Below are 20,248 nucleotides of genomic sequence, written 5' to 3'. Positions count from 1 at the left end.
GTGGGGTGGCTCCGCGGCGGCGCGCTGCCGGCGGCGGCTACGTGCCGAGGCGCAGGTCCGCAGCGAGCGCCGCCGGGCGGGGGGCGGGGAGGCGGCGTCGGGCCCAGCCGGGGACCTGCCGGCGGGGAGGCGGCGGTGGGCGCGGCGCGGCCCGCCCCGCCCGCCGCTGCGGCCAGCTCGGCGACTGCCCGCCTCCGCCTGCCGGGGACGCCACTCACCGCGGCGGCGAGGTAGGGTGTGCGGCTCTCCGTCCCCCGGTTTGGGCTGGTTCCCCCTCCCCCGTGGAGCCGGTGAGCTGCAGTTCGTGGCCGCTCTCCCTTCACCCCTGTGTCGGTGGCGAGCCCCGCTCTGCCCGGGACGGCGCTCGGTGCCTCCCCCCCAACCCCCAGCTCCACGTAACGGGCCGGGGCGATGGGGGCCCGCGGGGTAGGGACGGCGGCGCTTGTTGGTTAATTACAGGCTAGTAAATTGCGGAGCACGTGAGGGGCGCGGCGGGGCCGCCCCCGCCCCAGGGGCCGTACTGGCGGCGGGGGCGATAAGAGGGGCGGGAGGCGGGCACGGCAACAAAGGGCGGCGGGGACGGGAGGGAGAGAGGGTGGGCTGGCGGTTGTCCGCGGGGGGCTCACCTGCCCGCCCCGCTTTGCTCCTGTCCCGCAGCCCCGGCGGCGAGGAGCGCTCGGTGGCCGCGCCAGGGCCGGGCCGCGCCGGCGGGACCGCAAATGAAGTGCGAGAATTGCACCAAAAAGGTGAGTGCGGCGGGGATGGGGCCTCGGGCGGCGGAGCGCGGTGTTTGACCACCCCGTCCCGGTTTGCGGCTGCCGGCTCCAAGGTCAGCGGCCTGCCCGGCGGCCGGAGCCGACAGGACTCCCTCATGCCGGGCCGGCCGCGGCAGCGCCCCGGGCAGCCCTATCGTCGGGACGGTGTCGCCATGGAGCCCCCCGGTCGGGACAGTATCGTCCCGGTCGCGACCTGAACGCACGGGTTCTGCTGCGCTTTGTGTAATCTTCCCCTGGGCATTAACAAAAAACCTCTCAGAACTGTAAAACTGATGAAGCAAGTGAATTTCTGAGGAATTATTTTCACGTCCTTTGAAAACAAGGCGTTGTGTGTAAGGATGTCGATTTAACGCTGCCAAAAACTGTAAAAGAGCTGTGTTAGCTTCTGATGATACAAACTGTTCTGCAAAGATGTTCTTATTCAATGGTGAACGTATTTAGTGTAATACATATATTTTATGCTTTGTTTCAGGAATGCAGTAAAAAACAGAAAAATGATGACACGCAAAGTACGTCTGTTGATCCATTGAGTTCAAATGATGGTTTTGAAGAGGTAACATTCCTTCTAAAAACTGTAATACATTCTTTATTTGTTGTCTTTTTTTGTTGTGTATCCCAAAGGACATTCTAAGTAGAGAACTCTCAAGTACTAAATATAACGCTAATCGACAAGCAGTTGTAAGTAATTATGAATGCTTCGAGGCATCTTACAGCGTGTGAATCAAGAATCTTTAAAAAAGATTAAATAACCCCCCCTTACTATGCAAATGCAAAACAGAAATTAAAGTTCTAAAAAAGTATATTTTTTTTTAGTGTCAGAAATCTTACATCAGGCCTTCAAAACAGAGACAGGGCTGGTAAGGAAAAAAGAAGGGGATTGACAGCAAAAGTGCACAAAATGTCTTATTTTTTTATATTAGACAGATCAGCTACTGTTCCTCAACACATAACTGTTTCCCTGAGGATGGGGTTTTAATTGAGGGATTTTTGTATAGGTTTTTTGCAAGTAGCCTGGTTATATTGAGCTTCTGTCCAAGTATTCCTTCTTCCCACAGAGCAGCTGCCAGTGGTATCATAAGCACAAAACTCTTGATCTTACAGTATATGGTCAATGTAATTGTGGCACTGCATCCTGTTTGGTTTACCTCATGGTAAAAAGCCATCTTGTGGTTACAGAGGCATCTGGCTATTAAAGACGTTTAATAGTTCAAGTGAAAGTTTTCTCAGTTGCTTGGTGGGTTGCTGGGGGCTGTTACTAGAACGTGGCAAAAGCAGGGGGTTGGAACTAGGTGATCTTTAAGGTCCCTTCCAACCCGAACCGTTCTGCGTGAACTAGAGGGCTAAGTTTAGTTCTATGTTTACACTTAAACATTTTGCAGTTTCATGGTAATAATAGGAGCAGAGCCATGAAGAAGGATGGAACAAATTATTTTGATTACTTCTAAATAATCGTGGATGTTATGCAAGTGTCACGGATTGGCTTGTTTTAAATGAAACAGTGACAGCATGTTTGCCTTCAGCTGGGTCATTGCAGAGGTCTTGAAAATTGGTCGATCATTATTAAATACTCGTTTACCTTTCTTTTCCCCCCCCCCAGAAAGATGAGTTTCATACATTGGCTAATGCTAAAACACTCCTTAGCGACTGCCTAGCTTGTGACAATTGTATGACATCAGAAGAAGGAGCCAGAGTTTTCCAACAGAATCAGAAGGAGCTCTTTCGTATTCTTAACCTTAATAAGGTAAAGTGACACAAACAATAACACACTGTTTTCTGTGAGGAGGAGGAAATTACAGAATCACTAAGCAACTTGGCTTCCCAAGGCAGATACTGTGAAGATTTGCCAGGATATACTTTGTCCAAAGAGGAAGTGAAAACTTCAGGCAAGATGAACACTGAAGTACTTAAAATAATTTTGCAGTAGAGATGCAAGATCATGGCACTTAACCTAAATTCTAGAGGAAAGTTACTGCACCTGCGGAAGTAATATTTTTTTGAAAATGTAACTACCTCATTGCTGTAATAACAAATTAGTCTGTGGTTCAGTGTTTATACTCATACCTTTGTTACTGGGACTGTTCTGGGTGATCCTGGTGACAATATGTCCACATAATATAAAGTTTTCAAGGCAAGTTTTTGAAAGTAGAATTGTTTTTAATATATATTTGAGCTGACTGTATTTGCGACAGAATTTTTTTGTACAAATTCTTAGCAAGAAGTGTTCTACTCCTGTCTTATTTTCTGCTGAGATCTGGATTTCCTGGAAGCTAGTTGCTATGTACGGTGCTCAGATTATTAGATCTTGGTAGCGATTTAATTATTTTAGTTCTGCTCCAGACTTCTGTGTTCTTGTTTAGCATGCAAAAGCTACTAGAATTGATGTTTTTTCTTAATCTGTACATAAGTGTCATACACAAGAGGATTCATTACATAGTGATTCAGTTTTCTTACAACTACTTTAACTCTCCATATAGTATAATGTTATCATACGTGAGAAAAAGAGAAGAAAAGGAGGAAAAAAAAAATCTTTTGGGTTGTGCAGGTCCTATTAAGAGAGAGCCTGAAGTCTATAATAGGGAGGCAGCCAGGTGCCTTGATCAGAAAGTTGGGGGTCCGACGTAAGCAAGTTGGACCTCGGGATGACAGTGAGCAAGGGAGATGCTTTGCAGGCTTGAAGGGCCATTATATGGCATTTAGGGTGTGTAAGTGTGGTCCATGTAAACTGTGGTCCCTGATGTTTTGAGGGTGAGACTTGTCTGTACGATAGTCCTGGTTCGTCTTCCAGGGGTTCCACTGGTGTGAAAAACATCCCAACTAAAACACAAGATTCATCTTCAAATAAATGTCACAGTAATGAGAGCTTTACAGTTGCACACCATCATGGGTATTTCCAAAGGGTTCTTCAGTGCAACCAACATGGGTTTGTTGTGGGTCCGATCTTACCAGTTTCCCTCAACAGCTTTAATGATAGAGACACAGGAGCCTTAACAAAGGATCAGATCTGTAATTTGCTGGGTTAGATTTGTAACTTCAAATGCACATGCTCCTGTAAACATTAGTTTATTTATTAATATTTAAACATACAGCTTTTTTCATATTTGCTAGAATGTCATAGGTGCTGAATGTCTCTTAAGTTTCCTTGTGCCATTAGGAGACTAGCCACACAATTGTCCTAGGAGGGATGGATTTCCATGAGTATAGAACAGAAACATCACCAGATGATTAGCCTTGAAGACTGCCAGGATCAGAGGAACATCCTGTCCTGCCCTTGGGAAGCTCGCTAGTTTTTTCATAGGGATTCTAATGATACGGCCTACTGAAGCATAGGACACTGAGGAATAATTCCAGGAGTCGAAAAGGGAGGGAAAGTAGGGAGCCTTATCCTGTTGTAATAACATACCTTGTTTCTTTCGTTTTTGTTTTGTTTACCAGAAATGTGATACCTCAAAACACAAAGTGTTGGTAGTGTCTATATGCCCTCAGTCATTGCCTTATTTTGCTGCTAAATTCAATCTCTCTGTGAATGATGCAGCCAAGAGACTCTGTGGTTTCCTCAAAAGTCTCGGTAAGTTTGGGTTTGTTATGATGGTGGAGCAGAAAGGGGAGATTATTTTAGGATTTTGCTTCCTCAGCAGAATTCTTTGTTAGGCAGTCATAAAGTGCCATTGCACAATCTAGTTTAGAGTTTGAAACGTGTGCTCAGTGATATTAATGACAGTGCACCAGTATGACACACACCGGTTGCAGAAATGGCAGCATTATCCTGTTGGTAGTAAAGGTCACAGAACAGAAAGGCGTTACAGAGCTGTATTAAAAACCTTTGCTACCAAGAAACCAAGGAGGGTTTGGTCATGAGCTTCAGGATGATTTCCCCTTGTTTTGTAACTTGAGAGAGGAGGGCGTTGTTACCCTAAATGCTTTCCAGTCCGTTTGACACACTATATCTCTAGAAGATTGACAGTTCTGTTTTTTCTGCAAGTTGAAATGACATGCAAGAACTGTTGTACCTGTCTATTTCATGTTAAAGCTGTATTTCCTTTGTTCTTGATGCTATATATACAAAGTTTTATTTAAAAAACAAACAAAAAACCCACTTTGCCTATAGGTTTGGGGTTTTTTATGTACTTGAGGGAAGACAGAAAAGGAGAGGAATAAACCTAAAATAAAAAAGTTTATACTCTTTCCTCTCTAATATATGTATATATTTTTTCATTTCTCATAGGTTTTGTGCATCTCAGTACACAGTATATTTTCTTCATCTAAAAGGAACGCTAAGTTCTGGTGGGCCCTAGTTTTCTTAGAATGCGTTCATTATCTATGCTTCACTTGCTGCAGGGACGTGCTCGCCATTACGTAGGCCAAGGGGGAGTATGTCGCTAAATAGGCAGACAAAAGGTCTCTGCTGCGTTGGTGATAGGCTCGTGTACCTTGGCAGACAACTTCAGCAGTGGAACATATGCCTCTTAGCTGATATATTTCCTGTGGATAATGATATGTGACTTCAGCATGTCTGGAAAAGAATGCTCCTTTTCAAGAGTCACTGCATATAGCCCAGGAGCTGTGACATCCCACTCCATTAAATGAAAAGCCAGTATGTGCTGAATGGGAAGCTTCTTGTAAAGAGGCAGACAACTATTTGAAGTGTTGCTAGTCAGCATTAGCAAGCTGGTGGTCCTTTTAAATTCAGGACATAGAAGATAGCTTTTCAATATATGGCTTTTATTCTTGACTCTACTGTTTGTGAAAATTTGGAGAGGGGAAGGAATATACCCGTTAACCCCAGAAGATTTTTTGTAGACCTGGAACTTGGGAAGAAGCCTGTGAGATGGAAAGTGTTCTAGTAATTCACTTTTCCTTACTGGTTTTTTTTTTCATAGGGGTGCATTATGTATTTGACACCACTATAGCTGCTGACTTCAGTATCCTGGAGAGCCAGAGGGAATTTGTGCAGCGGTATCAACGGAGGAACCAGGAGGAGCATGCCTTACCAATGTTTGCCTCTGCTTGCCCTGGTGAGAACTGGTTTCTCCAACCTTCAGCACTTCAGCCTAGTCTCATTGGAACTACCAGGGAACTAAGGAAGGGGTGGTTTCATCTGGGAGCCTTACATAACTTACAGCATTTTAGCTTTGCTTTTGGGAGATACCAAATATTGCACACAGTACTTGTTACCAGTAGCACTGATTGTCCTTGGTGCATTGCTAGATGGGCTTGTTTTTCATGGGCTGTTGGGAGAGCAGAATTTCTTTCCAACAAGCATCAGCAGCTTTCCCGTATGCAAGTGAGGTGCCACAGCTGTAAATGTGAACCATGCAGACAAAGAACGGGTGTAGTCATGCTGGATAAGGCACATGCTAATTCAGTGTAGGGCATTACCCGGCCAGATACAAAGGTTGCAGTAAATTCCCTATCTGCATCTTACAGTTGTTTGGAGCTCTGTAAAAGGTGAGGGCTGTAAATTCTATTGTTGCTCTTCAAAAAAAAAAAAAAAAAAAAACCACCAAAAAAACCCCCTTGCTGTAGTCCATAACTTCTGATAATCCAAAGAACCTGAACTGATGATTTCCTGTGCTAGCGATTATATGTGGTATTTATTAGTCAGTTGTATTTCCTGTCACTTCTATAAAATAAGCATATATCACATAGGAATCTCTGGATAACGAAGCTATGGTACAGAAGCACTGAGGGTTTTAGCGCATTGTGTAAGACCTTAGGAGAAATTAATCGTAAGTGGAATTGAGGAGCTGGGGCTGCTGCTTGTGCATCCAGACTGCAGAGTTTAAGGTGGTGTTTCCCTATTGAAAAGAATCTTTAAGGAACTTTGCTTGCTGATATAATTAAACCACAGCCACTGTTATCTTAAGCAAAGTTTTGCCGCTTAAGCCTAGGGGAAAGTAGCAAGTGGCATTACTCTTAATGACTGTGAGATGGTTATATCTAACACTTGCAAAATAATTCTCACTTGAAGTGTCACAGACTTGACTCACTAAGTGTCTTGTTTCTGAGAATTTTGCACCTGATGCTCTTTTATGAACAGAACCTGCACTTATCACAACTGGAAAGATGTAGAATGTTCAGTCATTGTTTACTTTTTCCATTTGTTAGCACACTGTCATTTCAGCTTAAGTATGATAAGTCACATTCCTAAGAAAGAAGTATCAAAAAGGAGGCAAAAGTAACTCCTTTGCTTAATATCCCCCTCAACTTCACCCTAAAGCTCATGGTGTTGCTTTTCAAAAGCCTAATAAAAATACAAAAATATTTCTTTCTAGCTTTGAAATAACTTAAGTGGATTGCATTCTTGAAAGAAACATTACAGTGACAAGAGAGTGAGTTAGAGTTGTATTTAGCGATCCTCAGAATCAAATACTGTTATTTTAATTGTACTTCTGTTTGTTCTGTGTATTCTGTAGTAGAGGTATCTGGGTTACGCTTTAGGAACTACATATAAGAGGAAAAGCCTCTTCCCCCCCGCCCCATCCGTACTGTTATCTTAGTGTTGCCTCCTATCTTCAGGAGCAGACATACTGTATGTTGCTTTTTTTTTTTATGTAAAACCTCTGAAGTTGAAACAACCCCCTGTTACTTGGCTTTGTCTTGTTTGTGGTTTATTGAAAATTCAAAACCTCAGGATTTCTTCTAGAACTTTTTCTGAGATCATGTTAATTTTCTTCATCTTGAATCAGAACTCAGATTATCTGCTGCTCCCATTGGAAATATTTTTAAATAGTTAATGGAGTACTTTTCTTTTCCTTGTCTGTTCTACAAAAGATTGTGTTTTCAGTGCTAGCTATGGTGTTAGCTGTCTGCTGTGGTACAGATGTTAGCAGAATCACGGGTGCTTTTCATTTCTGGAAAACTGAACTGAAACATCACTGTAAACCCATTCTGAAAGCATATGGTATTTCATTCCCATTGACAGCAATTACAGGGGAAAAAAAATCATGATCAGTCGTTTTTAAAGTAACATTGTTTGCTGTGTTTCCTGACATTAACTGTCTGAGTGCATTTTCTGTTCCTCATTCTCCTTCCTCTCTACCCCTAGATGACATAAATTTGTCCCAGAAATGTTGTTTACTGAGTGTGTTTATCACCAAATTTTTTTTTTTTTATATAGCTCTGTCGATACAAGGTCAACATGAACTCAAGTATAACTGCTTTGCTCTTACTTATCTTTGAGCGTAACTTTGCCTAAAAATATCACCCTCTGCAGGAGTGGTGTGTGGTGTAAAATCTACCATGAGCAAAAGAGCGTAGCCCGTATAGTCTCAGAACCTGATAAAAGGGCAGTTTATTGTCTCAGTCTTAATTCTTCTTACCTTCTCCTGCTGCTCTCTTAAAAGAAAGTGAGGTAATTTAGGGGGAGTTTGTTTCCTGTTGAAAGTCCAACCGTGTAACTACCGATTGTATATGTAGTATCTAATAAGTAATCGGTTCTGTTCCTTAATTTACTGAACTCGTAAGCAACACGAAGCACTTGCTCTGGGAACCGGCCAGCATTTTTCATGCCTTGCCAGCCTCGGTGAACTGCTAGAACAGGTCAGCAGCTTACAGCTTTAGTAGGAAGAGCATAACTATTGAGGATTCAAACGCCTCTGTCCTGGTCAACTAAAGTAATTCCCTTTTACAGGAATGGGGTTTTATAGTAGTGAAAGTTTTCTTAGTTTTTCTGCACTTCGTACTAATGCATAGCTATTCATAGCATGCATCTTTGTGATCTACTCACGATAAGCTACTAAAAATAACATTTTGAAGCACATCTGTAAGAATTTATACAGTGATTTGTAGGGGTTGTTGTCCTTTGATGCTAACACAAGCGAGCAAACGGCCGAGAATCTGAATGAATTTATGCAGGGTGTAGTTGGGTACGGACGTTCATTGATATAAGAACTGGGTATCTTTGGCTTCCTGTAACTGTGGCGCTGGAATTCATCCCTGTCAGTGAGTAGGCAGAAGCAGCCAGCACATATGTGACATGCAGATAAATGCCCCGTGTTGCTCATTCACTAAGGCTGCTTAGATAATTAAACAGTGACTAGTGGTCGTTGTGGAGCTGGAACTACTAGACGCTTGTTCTGCCTACTGCAAGGAAAGAAACAATTTAAGAAATTGCTTTGGGCAATACCTGCCAGACATCTCTTGGGATTTAGTGAAATTTCCTTACAGTTCGTGACTACAATACCTACATCATTCCAATTCTGAAACTGCCCTCATGGCAGGAGTGCTGTGGTGATTAATGGTAATCACAGTTGCAGTTTAAGGGAAGGACCTTCCAGAAATGCTGCTAATGTACAAGGCAGAATGTTTTTAAAAATTGCCCTTGTTTTGTTTGAAGCAGTTTTTGTTCTATTTTGACATCACTTGAGACTAAAGCCATTTAAGAAATAGGATATACATATCACGCAGAGTATGCTAATACGGCCTTTGTACCAAGCACCAATAAATTAAGTCCTTGGCTGCAGGTAATATCTTGGACTTAAAATCCTAGTTGAGGTTGGACATTAAACAAACTTCCGATTCAGAGTCTAGTAATTCAGCCCAGCTCTGACATGTAAATCTATAGTCCCTCGCTTTTTCTACAACAGAAATGAAAGCTTGTTGAAGATTATATATGTTTTTGAGATTTTCTGTGGAGACCAGTTATCTGTTAATCTTGAAGCCTGTACTTTAACAAGAATTGTGAATATTTAAATAGCTGGAGGATCCTCATGTTTCCCTAATACTTTTTCATTTTCATCAGTAAAACTTTATTACTGGGAAAACGACTTCTGTGCCATATAGAGACAAACGATCTGAACATGGCTTGGATCCAGTTTTGTGCTGTTGTTGGCCTGTGTGGCAGTGTTCTGACTTAAACATTACCAGGTGTTTATACATCTGTGTTCATTTCAAGCGTAAGAATTAACCTACAGTACCTTTCCTGGGCAGCATGTACTTCACAGCAGTTTTTCTCTTTTATGTCTTTTTAGTCTGAAGATAAAATGCTTCAGTGCAATATCTTTCACTATTTCTTAGCACCAAAGGTAGCACACTTCCCTAGAAGGCTGTCCCTAACACTTCTGTATGATTTGGGTTCACAGTTCACGTAGATGAAGCAAAAAGTTCAGAATCCTTGCTGTGAAAGACTGGGCTGTTTTCTGTAGGAGTTACCGTGCCTAAGAAAGAATTGCACCCCCTGAATATCTTAATCTGTTCATTTGTCAGTTCCTGCCCTGGAAGGTGGGGAATAATAGAAGGGCTGTGGGTATTGGGGGTGGTGTGAACATACATAGCTTGTCATAGCTGAGGTGCTGAAGGAGTCTGGTGAAAGGGAGGGTGACTCTTGAGTAACTAAGAATGTTGAATACAGAGAGATTTCAGTTGATTGCTCTGTGTGTGGTTGAGTGTGGGGGTGTGTCTGAAGAAGGTGTGGCTACTCTAACAATAGTAAAAGAAGCCATTTTTTTCCAGGCTTAATCCATGTGCATCTTGTGATAATGCTTTCATGTGACTCCTGTTCTAGAGGAGGCAAGCTGGGGGCACAGGTACTAAATCTCAGGAAACAGAAGGTTACAGTTAAGCAGCTGAACAGAGCACATTTGTTGTAGTATCTGGTGATCCAAGGGCTGAGGTGTAGAAAGTCAACTTACTCTTTGTTAGCTGGGGTCCTGGTCTTTCTACTGTGTTAAATCTATGTGTTAGAAAGGCTGTAATAGGTCATGAAGTTCACAGTGGCTTCTAGGTCTAGAATTGATGACACAGTCAATTATTGATAGCCAACTGTAAAACATTATTAACAGAGCCTTGAGGTTTCCTGCAGTTTCCAAGGTGGGGCTTCCAGCCTATGCAGAAATGTTCTACTGTGAAGGTGTCTTCATTTTTAAAAGTTGTTCTATAACTGCTGCCACTTTACCATGCTTATGTGCCACTTCACCATATAAGTGCGATTTCTGTCATTCTAGGTTGGATCCGGTATGCTGAAAGGGTACTTACCAATCTTGTGACCTCTCACATTTGCACTGCAAAGTCTCCACAGCAGATCATGGGCTCCCTGGTGAAAGGCTACTTTGCCAGGCAGCAGGTTTGATTTATTTTTACCACTATACTCTTCTAAAAAGATGGGCTAGTAGGTTTCAATACTGAAATACGGATCTTAGTGTATTATAAAGTGATAAAGCATCTCCCTGAATTGTTTGTCCTTTACTTGAAGAATAAATGGTGCTCAGTTGCTACACAAGTGCCCATGATAAGAAGAATGTACAAAGAACTTCATTTCATGCAGTGCGGTGTGAGCTGGCAGCAATTCTTGTGCTCCCAGTGCTACATGGATTTAGGTATTTATGGATAAAATTAAATCCAGGGTAGCTAAAGAGAGTCTTGTTAAATGCTGCCTGTGTCGTTCTATAGCACAGCCAAAACAGGAGTGGAGGAGAATAATGTAGAAATTGCCCCATTGTCTGGGATCAGTAAAAGCGTTGTGTCCTAGAAACTAACCTTTGTATCTTCCCAATTTTGTATGTTGAAAAAGTCGCAGTTCTTTTTACGTACCATACTTAAATTTAACTGCATCCACATTATATAGAGAACTACTGCTATGTCGACATAGATACAGAAATATTGATGGACTTGCTGTGGATGAAAGTAAATGACTGATGGCTGAAAAGCTGAATTCTGAAGACCTGACTTGAATTCACTTTCTAAGGCGATCAAAAGCTGCAGAAAATGTGATCTGAAGGAATAAGTTGAAGTTTCATCCAGAAGTCTGACTTTGGATGTTTGTTGCTGATGCTTTGTGACTTCTGGCAAGTCACTTCATCTGTGTGCAGCAGCCTTTCAACTTAATTGTTAGGGATTGATTACTAGTATTACCTGCATAGGGTTTATGATGCTGTTTTCATCCCTGTTGTCCTTCAAGCTGTCTTTTGCTCTTCATGAAGTTCTCTCTTATATTCCACAGAACTTGTCTCCTGATAAAATCTTCCATGTAATTGTGGCGCCTTGTTATGACAAAAAACTGGAAGCCTTGCGGGAAGACTTCTACACTGCCTTGTATAATTCGCAAGAAGTTGATTGTGTTCTGACATCAGGTTAAATCTTCTTTAAACTTACTATTTATAAAGATATAAGTGGATCACTGTTGTTAGAATAGCCTTTATGTCGGACTTTCCTTTTTTTTCAACTATGCTTTAATTGTAAGGTTGGCTTTTTTCTGCTTTAAAATGAAGTACAGGTTTTTGTGCTACTGGTAGTATAGGTATTGTATGGGGAAGTCAAAGCGAAAAATACTTCCCTTCCAAGTTGATGTTCACCTGAAAACGAGGTTCAGGTATTGGTTTTTGTCAGCCTCTTGAGAAAGGTAAGAGTTATGCAAATCTATTAAAAATCACTGTCTTGTTTGTCTGTGGTCATTATTTAATTTCCACTGGGATTATTCGTAACATCCCAAAGGCATAGCACCAGTGGTTTCTGGTGTGGCTCTTGTCTTTAGGCTTAATGTCCAAACTACGTATCCTCCTTTTTCCCCTGCGGTGTAGAAATGTCTTCCAAACTTTACCTAACAGAAAGGCTAAGGATAGCACTATGCAAAATTTGGAGTGAGCTGAAGGCCCTTTTCTTCAGGGCTGGAAGTGTCTTGGTCAGTGGAGGGAACTGACTCTAGTAAGAATTGGAGAGTGTGACTGTAAGCACATGTGTTGGGATATTGATCTCTCTAACAGAGGCACAGCATGTGCATTTTGCTTTGTGTTGAAAGTAAAATGTCATATGTTTTCCTACAGGTGAAATTGTCCAAATAATGGAACAGAAAAATGTGTCTATGAAAGATGTGACTGAAGTAGCTGTAGATAGTTTGTAAGTAGTTTTGTTGTGGATTGCTTCCTTATTTTGATGATAAACGATAACACCTTTGAGTATATTCAACATAAGTGTAAAACTCCTCAAAAGAGTGTTTTTTTCTTTTTAAAGAAAAAAAGCCTGCATCAAAGCCTGAGTATACTAAAGCCTCATCCTTTATACAGTGGCCAAAAAAACCTGAAAGTATTCTCTTAGGTGTTTGCTGCTATATATAAAAGTAATATGAAACAGATAATATAAAACTCTATATACTGTCTCGATACAAAGCAGATAATTGGAGGTAATGACCTCTACCTAGTGACTCCTTTAAAATTTATGATTTTTGAAGCTTTGTGTAGCTCCTTATTTATATCTTAATGCAGTAATTATAGATTTGACTGTATCAAGTTCACGACTTGCTAGTGAGTGTGTCAGGGTGCTGACCCCATTCAGAGCTCTCCTGTGCTGGAGCTCATGTAAAGCTGAACAGTCTCATCTGCCCCCCTCCAACTGTCTGGCCTCGCACAAAGATGCTGGGATGCAGTCATGGGCTTGACCATCTGTTCTGTGCTTCCCTCATTCAGAGCAGCATCTTGACAGTAAATTTCCACTTCCCCTAATATGTTAACGTAAAATTGGTAGAAGTAGCAGCCTTTCAGGAGATGGTAATTTATTTTTTTTCATACTGAAGACACCAGTTAGTTTTTCAAGATTAAAGTTGAAACATGCTTTAGATGAAAATCACACAAAGCATCGAAGAGATTTTGTTTACTCGCTGTCTGGCTGCTCAGAAAGCAGCATGCATGTTGTTTTAATTCTCAGGCTTAGTTACAAAGGCTGGTCTCGCTGCTCACGGATCTTTGCTCAAGTGTGACAGATGTTACTTGGTATCTTTACAAAGTGGTGGTAGTGGAGCAATGAACATGCTTTCTTGCACAAAACGGAAAGCTCTTCTGGAAATTTTCTAAAATTGCTTTTCACTTGGCTTGGTGTCCTGCTTGGACCTTGCCTAGGCTGGAGAAAGGTAAGTGGTACGGTGGTACAGTTTCAGAGCTGGTTTTGTAGTGTAGCTCCTATGATTACTTCTACCAATGATTGCCTCACATAATGAGAATTACGTAAATCAGGTTCTTAAGGACATCATCACTTAGGGATGGCCATTTATTTCTAAATCAGGCTGTCCAATGAAAGAACAAGCTCTTACTCAGAATATACCTGTTTTATTGGATGAATTTATATTGGAAAATAATGTTAGATTTTCAAAGGACTAATCTGATAATACCAGTTCAAGCTGTGAGACCTGATGACAGTTTTTGCTCTTCTGGGGTCTTAAAAGTAGATTTTGTAGAGAAATTTACGTAACTTCTCAAAACAAGTTCTAGCACAGAAGCGATTTGTGGTGAAGTACTCAGTATTAAAAAAGTGGTGTGAACAAAGTAACTTGTGTTTGAGTTCTCAACTCGCTTTTGTAGCTGGAGAATGCTAACAAATAGCTGGCTAAAATTAGGAGGCGCATCATGAAGCAAGATCATCCAAGGTTATAAAAAAAGTTGCAGTACTTATTAAGTAAATGCAATGGCGTGGCATAGAGGGACAGACATACTGAATTTATAAACTGCAGCTCTTTAGTGATTAAAATACTTCTCTGTCATTAGTACAACTTCAGCATTTGGTTTTTAGTAAGGTGTTTGCTGTGGTAATTTTCGCTTTGGTTTTGTGGTTGAGTGCTGTGCCCAGGCTGCTGCTCAGGCAAGAGCTAGCAATGTAGGCCAGGAAAGGTCATGTCTGGAGGTTCTGGGAAGAAGGTAATAAGACTACATCTAGAGAGGCTTTTACATGTAAAAGCAAAGGACATAATCTGTCCATTGGCTGATAGGAAGATTAATATCTCTTCCTGAAATCAGCATTACACCACACCCCTATCAATTTCTGCTTTGCCGGAAAGGAACACGAGCCTGGAGAGCTGCAGTCTTTGGCCATCAGCGGGACGCAGCCCAGTACGGTTTATGCTACGGCCACTCGTGCCTGTCAGTACTCTTGTTTTTAACTGAGGCACAGGTCAACCTCCAGGTGAATGCTATGCCCACGGGATATGATTTCACTGACTTTCTTTCCTGAACTATAGCATTTTACATTAAAGGTGGAGTGTTCTAGCCTGGTTGCAACTGCACTGATTCGGTCGTATTTTAGTGGTACAGTGTTCTAGACTCACAAACAGTTCCTGGAGCACAAGTGTTTGTGAGCGGAGGCTTGGAACTTCTGAAGTACTTTTACATTCTCGGGGTCTAAAAATTAAATTTTTTTTTTTTCCCCCAAAATGTCTCCTGAGCGGTGTGAATGGCTGTTAACCAAGCGTTTAGGCTGTGCTGAATGTGCATTCTTATAAACTACTGTTGCTTGAGGTTTCTGAAAACGGAAAGCCCTACATCCTTTTATATTTTTATTTATTTTTTTCCTGCATCTTACTGAACAGTTTAATTTTTTTTTAAGATGTAATGTATAAAAATCTTACTATGTTCTCAATCACTGCTATAAAACTTTTTTGAGGGGGGGAGAGACAGAGAAGGGGAAAAACATACTACTTAAGTGAAGGAATGAAATTTTGGAGTTGATCTCTCTTTCTGGTTTTTTCTAAGGTTTGATGAAATAAAGGAGGGAGATGTAGTAAGGCATGACGGGAAGAGATCCGATGGTTACTTGGAGCACATCTTTAAACATGCTGCGAAGGAGCTTTTTGGTGTGGATGTCAAAGAAATCACCTACAAAGCATTAAAGTAAGCTAGAGTTTTATATCCTTGTTATGTAGGATGGGGTAGTTTGCACTAGAGTGAACCCTAATGCAGTTATTGCTAACCTGGTTCATTTGCTGATACGCGATTACATATTATAAACCTGTAAATTTGTGGCTGTAAAGTAGCTCCTGAAAACTTTAGTTTTTATTAGTAACTTACCTGTCCTTAAAAATTAAGTATAATTGTATTCTGAAAATGCCACCCCAAATTCTGCTTAACTTGTTTTAGAAATTGGAAGAGTTCACCTTAATCTCACTGTTATCCTTGTTCTGTTCTCTTTGGAGCATCTGAACACAAACTGACGCAGTTGGATCATCCCTTTGGTAATGCAGGGGTTTAAAATGTTCTCTGTGTTATCTTTATAGGAACAAGGACTTTCAAGAAGTTACTCTTGAAAAGGATGGTGAGACAGTGCTGCGTTTTGCAGCAGCGTATGGCTTTAGAAATATCCAAAACATGGTTCTGAAGTTGAAAAAAGGAAAGTTTTTGTACCATTTCGTAGAAGTCCTTGCCTGCCCAGGAGGTAAGAATCATTGTGGATCCACAGTCGTTCCGCGTGCATATCTTGAATCTCAAAGGAAGGTTTTCTTACGGAGAGGCATTTAATTTCATTCCCTCTTAATTCTCTTCGTAATAATCTAAAATGCGTACTATTTAGTGAATGGTCCAGAACACCAATTACATGTGTGGGGTTGGCTCAGAAATTGATTGGGTTTTCTAAAATTAACCACAATGTTTCGTGTTCTTTTCTGACCTATACATAAGTGACAGCATGGCTCTTGCAATTATGTCAAACCTCAGAGGAAATACTCTGAAATGGTGTTGTCAAGGGCAAGAAAAGACAAGGAACATAATTAAGATCATAAAACCGTGAAGAAGGCAGAGAAAGGTTGTTGATACAGAAACCTCACTTACATTAAGATGTTGTTGATGTTTGAGTCACTTTAAGTAAATACAAATAGCAGCTTGGGGTGGGTAGTTTATATAAACAGACGTTTTTTCTTTAGAGAAGTATGAAAAAAAAATCCAAGCTAATATAATCTTTTTCTTCATATCAAATCTTCATCATCCCTGTGGCTTTTTTCTCCACCCCCCACCCCACCCACCCCCACCCTAAGGGTGCCTAAATGGAAAAGGTCAGGCACAAACCGAAGATGGAAAACCGGACAAAGCACTGCTTAACCAGATGGAAGAAGTGTATGCTGCAATACCTGTTAGACTTCCAGAAACCAACATGCACGTACAACAGATGTACCAGGACTGGCTGGAAGGCATGGACTCTAAGAAGGTCCAGGAAACTTTGCACACCAAATACAGTGCAGTAAATCAAACAGCAAGCAATCTGGATATCAAATGGTAATAAATCAAACTTGCAAAAGATTTGCTTAGGTTAGTTACAGATTCAGCACTGGAAACATTCTATGCAATCGCAGATGCTATGCACTAGCCAAGTGTACGAATGAGACGCTTCCTAATCGTGGATTATTACTTGTGAAGAACCATTGCTTTTTGAAAACAGAAAGAGAAGTCTCCGAAAGCCCTGGTTCCTGCCATTGTCCTTTAACTTTTACTGTGTGTAATCTCCTGTGTATAATGGATTTCTTTATTCAAAAATGTGATCTTGCAAGGTACATAAGCACTTTCTGCCAGGTGCAGGGGGTGTATTTCCTGATGAAGCTACTCCCTACAAAGCTACAAAATGGGCTTCCCCAAGAAGGCGAGATTATTTTACTCCTACTCCTAGATATGCAAACCCTTTCATCATAGGAAAACAGTCATGATGAATTTCAATGTTGTTGCAGTTGTTTTGAAGTAACTTGAGATTTATTTGCCTTGTTAACAAAAAAAACCCTTTACAGGCACGAGTGTATATATGGAAAAGTGTAATGAATTTAAGTATGCCTTCTATCCAGATTTTAACAAAAACTATTCGGTTCCAAACTAGAGCTACTGTTCCTTACTGATGCAGTATTTTGTAAGGAACAGGATGCTTCATATAAACTGATCTTGGGAAACTAATGCTAAATGGTTATAATGCAATCTGTCATTAAAAATAGTTCCAAATACGTTGGCTGATACAAAAAGAGAACTTTTCTTTCCTTGTAAGTTTTCTTAGAAACTTGCAGCTAGGAAGAGTGGTGCTGCTTACTGTGTCTGGCTTTATGAGAGTGAAACATGCACGTGCGCTGTCAGGTGAGCACATGCATGCTACAGCTTTGCTAGATTTGCTGAGCCAGACTTAACAGCACTTTAGTAGTTCGGTACACAGAATAACAGATTGGGGTTTTTTTTAATTTATCTCCTCGTTGACAGGCTTCTGTAAAAATAACTTTCATGGAGTGCCTCTGAAAAAAATACTTAGCAATGCTTCTGAGCCCATCAGAGTTACTATATATTGGCATCATGAATTTGATGCACTTATTTTTAAATATGCTTTAGAGGTTTCATTTAACAGGCATCTTAAAGCTTGCATGCAAATACCACTTTTCTGCAACTTCATGAGTTGTCAGAGGGTTATTCAAGAATGTGATGGACACAAAAAAAAAAATCAAACTACTGCCAAACTTCAGATTTTCTTAGTAGCATCAAATTTGTTCACGATCAGTGGCTGTTTGAAGCTAGCAAAGTTTAAGGTTTCCTTTTCCAGTCTGAAAGAGTGGATGGGCTTTTTTAATCATTTCAGGCAGTGTTTGAATGAATCTCCTTGTAAATTTCTTAATATTACAGCTGCTTGTGTGAGTAAGATCTAATACTGCGAAAACCTGTGTATGTTTGAAATCCGCGTTTAACTTGAACACAGTGGATGGGATAAAGGCATCGGTGAAAGCAATGCAAGTTCTTGCATTGGCTGAACAACAGAGGCTCAAAAGGAGAGAGACAGAGTTAAATATGTTACCCCGATGACAAGAGATAGTTCTCTTAATGGGAAGCTGTTAATAGAATTGCAGCTTTCAGTTGGACCTCCACCTAAATAACAAAACACTTTCACTTTGAGGGATGTTTTCTTTCAAGTGCAAATGAATTTGATTACTGTGCTACCTGAATGCACACAGCGAGATTATACCCACCAATTAGCCTTTGTAAGTCGTTCCTTGTTGTAATAAAAACATACTTACTTGGTGCAATATCAGAACACCTACAGAAATCTACCTCTGTACAGGAAGGGAGTCCAGAAATCGTGCGAAGACATATGTATAGCTGAAACTAATAAATGTCTGCTAAAGAAAGATGGTGGTGTTGCATGAAATTACTTCTAGAAGCAACATCCAGCTCCTTTAGTCTGATTTTTTTCTTCATCTGTCATGATTTTCTCCAAAAACTTCAGCAGAATTACCTTGTAATAAAGTGGTCTTGTTCTGTTTGTATAGACGTATGTTTCTATGTATATATGGTTTATAGCTTGATGGCATGTTTAAATTATATTGCTTCAGTCCTTTGTATAGTATGCTTATTTTTTTATGTGCATATACTAGATGAAATGGTACAAGAAGAGTTGTTTGCTTTTCTGATGAAATCTTCACTAAACTACACAAGAGCTGCCTTGCTATTCTGAAATGATACCCTTGAACTGTTTGTATGACTTGAAAAATACTCATCTTGTGTAGGTGGCATTGCTGTACGTGTTCTCTTTTGCCGTTATGCTTGCCTGGTCACTGGAGAGCCTCACTCTTCCCGTGCTGGTGGGAACCCTGGGAACAGGCCAGTAGATGAAATAAATCTGTCTACAATACACTGCGGTGTGCTCCCACTACAAGGGACATGGGTGACTCAGTGCATAAAATAAACTTTTTTTTCAGTTGAACCCACCATTTCTTCTATCTACTAAAGTGTTTTAACCTATATTGAGATAGTAGGAATGTAAAAAATCTATTAGAGTATTTGTCTGCTGCAGTAGTCTTTTTTTTAAAGACAAGGCAGGCATCTAACTGGGCAGTTTTTAGCAGCTTAGGTGGAATGTATGTATTATAACTAGTGACTTACAGTGACTGATGCTTGTCTTTTTTTGGTCAGTTTTTGTTTTATGAGACTTTTTGGAGTAAAACTGATTTTAAGTTTTTAAAGCCCTTTTTTTTAAAGTGCCAGCTTAGTGGAAAAAAAAAAAAAGTTTTTTTTTCCCTTAACTGTAATAAGTCTTTCCCCCTCCACCTTCTTTCACTAAAATTTTAACATATATCAGAAAACCTTGTTGCAACTTCATATATAGTGAAATACTTGCTTAAGATTTGATTTTGGCTATCAAATCTGCAGTTGGGAAGTCTGTCATTGTAGACAATGTGTGTTTCTAGCCACACTTTCTGAAACTACAGCATTGTTTAGTTCCCTGATAGGATTTTGGCAACGAATAATTTTCACTGCTACTGCCTTTTCAGCAGTGGGAAAGTTCCTTGTGTGGTCACAGCCATAGTGCTTTACTTCTCCGTTGAATATTGTGCTGAGACAATCTTGTCTCTAGATGATTTTTAGAAAAGACTAAATTGGAGGGATTGCAGGAAAGTAATTGGAAGCATTAAATTAATTTGGAAATGGCCTTAGGGTATTATTGGCTTGAGCACGTCAAGTGCTTGATGCCTTGGGTTCCAGTACTTTATTCTGAGGCTGCTACAACAAGGGATACGTGTTGTGAAGTATTTTTGCTATGCCTTCTCCAGTAAGTTTGCCTCAGCCACAGCACCTTGTGTTTGTCCACTATAGTTAATGAACATGGGCAGACGTGGGCTATGCCATCAGTTAGAATAATGGATATATCTGTATGCCGCAGTCTCAACTGGATTATATTTGGACAATGTTCAGTTACCAAAATTTTGGTGCTTTGTATTCAAATGGAGCATGACCATGAATTGTCCTAAATAAATCTTGATACTGAATTAT

General features: G+C 40.7%; 1 protein-coding gene across 3 annotated transcripts; it reads left to right on the top strand.

The window, feature by feature from the left end:
- The first annotated feature begins 203 nt into the window (after positions 1-203).
- On the top strand, positions 204-20,247 carry NARF (nuclear prelamin A recognition factor). Of its 3 annotated transcripts, none has more exons than XM_054221460.1 (12): positions 204-230; positions 658-746; positions 1,249-1,329; positions 2,374-2,517; positions 4,209-4,341; positions 5,654-5,788; positions 10,718-10,836; positions 11,713-11,842; positions 12,533-12,605; positions 15,224-15,361; positions 15,745-15,902; positions 16,498-20,247. In XM_054221460.1, exons 2-12 carry the CDS (start codon positions 720-722, stop codon positions 16,737-16,739), a joined length of 1,380 nt encoding a protein of 459 aa, XP_054077435.1. In that variant the 5' UTR covers positions 204-230; positions 658-719; the 3' UTR covers positions 16,740-20,247. The 3 variants fall into 3 exon arrangements, with proteins under 3 accessions (XP_054077435.1, XP_054077436.1, XP_054077437.1); XM_054221461.1 differs by lacking the exon at positions 204-230 and adding an exon at positions 272-290; XM_054221462.1 differs by lacking the exons at positions 204-230; positions 2,374-2,517 and having other exon boundaries at positions 572-746.
- Position 20,248: the final 1 nt, after the last annotated feature.

This window comes from Rissa tridactyla, chromosome 15 (genome assembly GCF_028500815.1).
Source record: "Rissa tridactyla isolate bRisTri1 chromosome 15, bRisTri1.patW.cur.20221130, whole genome shotgun sequence".
Lineage (NCBI taxonomy): Eukaryota > Metazoa > Chordata > Aves > Charadriiformes > Laridae > Rissa > Rissa tridactyla.
Note: the sequence above shows the minus strand (reverse complement) of the source record. Positions and strands in the feature narration are given on the sequence as shown.

Bases quoted from the DNA above. Each gene is read 5' to 3' on its own strand.
- NARF (XM_054221460.1), top strand. From the start codon at position 720: ATGAAGTGCGAGAATTGCACCAAAAAG. The intron at 747-1,248 runs GTGAGTGCGGCG...GCTTTGTTTCAG, and splicing joins GCGAGAATTGCACCAAAAAG to GAATGCAGTAAAAAACAGAA. The intron at 2,518-4,208 runs GTAAAGTGACAC...TTTGTTTACCAG, and splicing joins GTATTCTTAACCTTAATAAG to AAATGTGATACCTCAAAACA.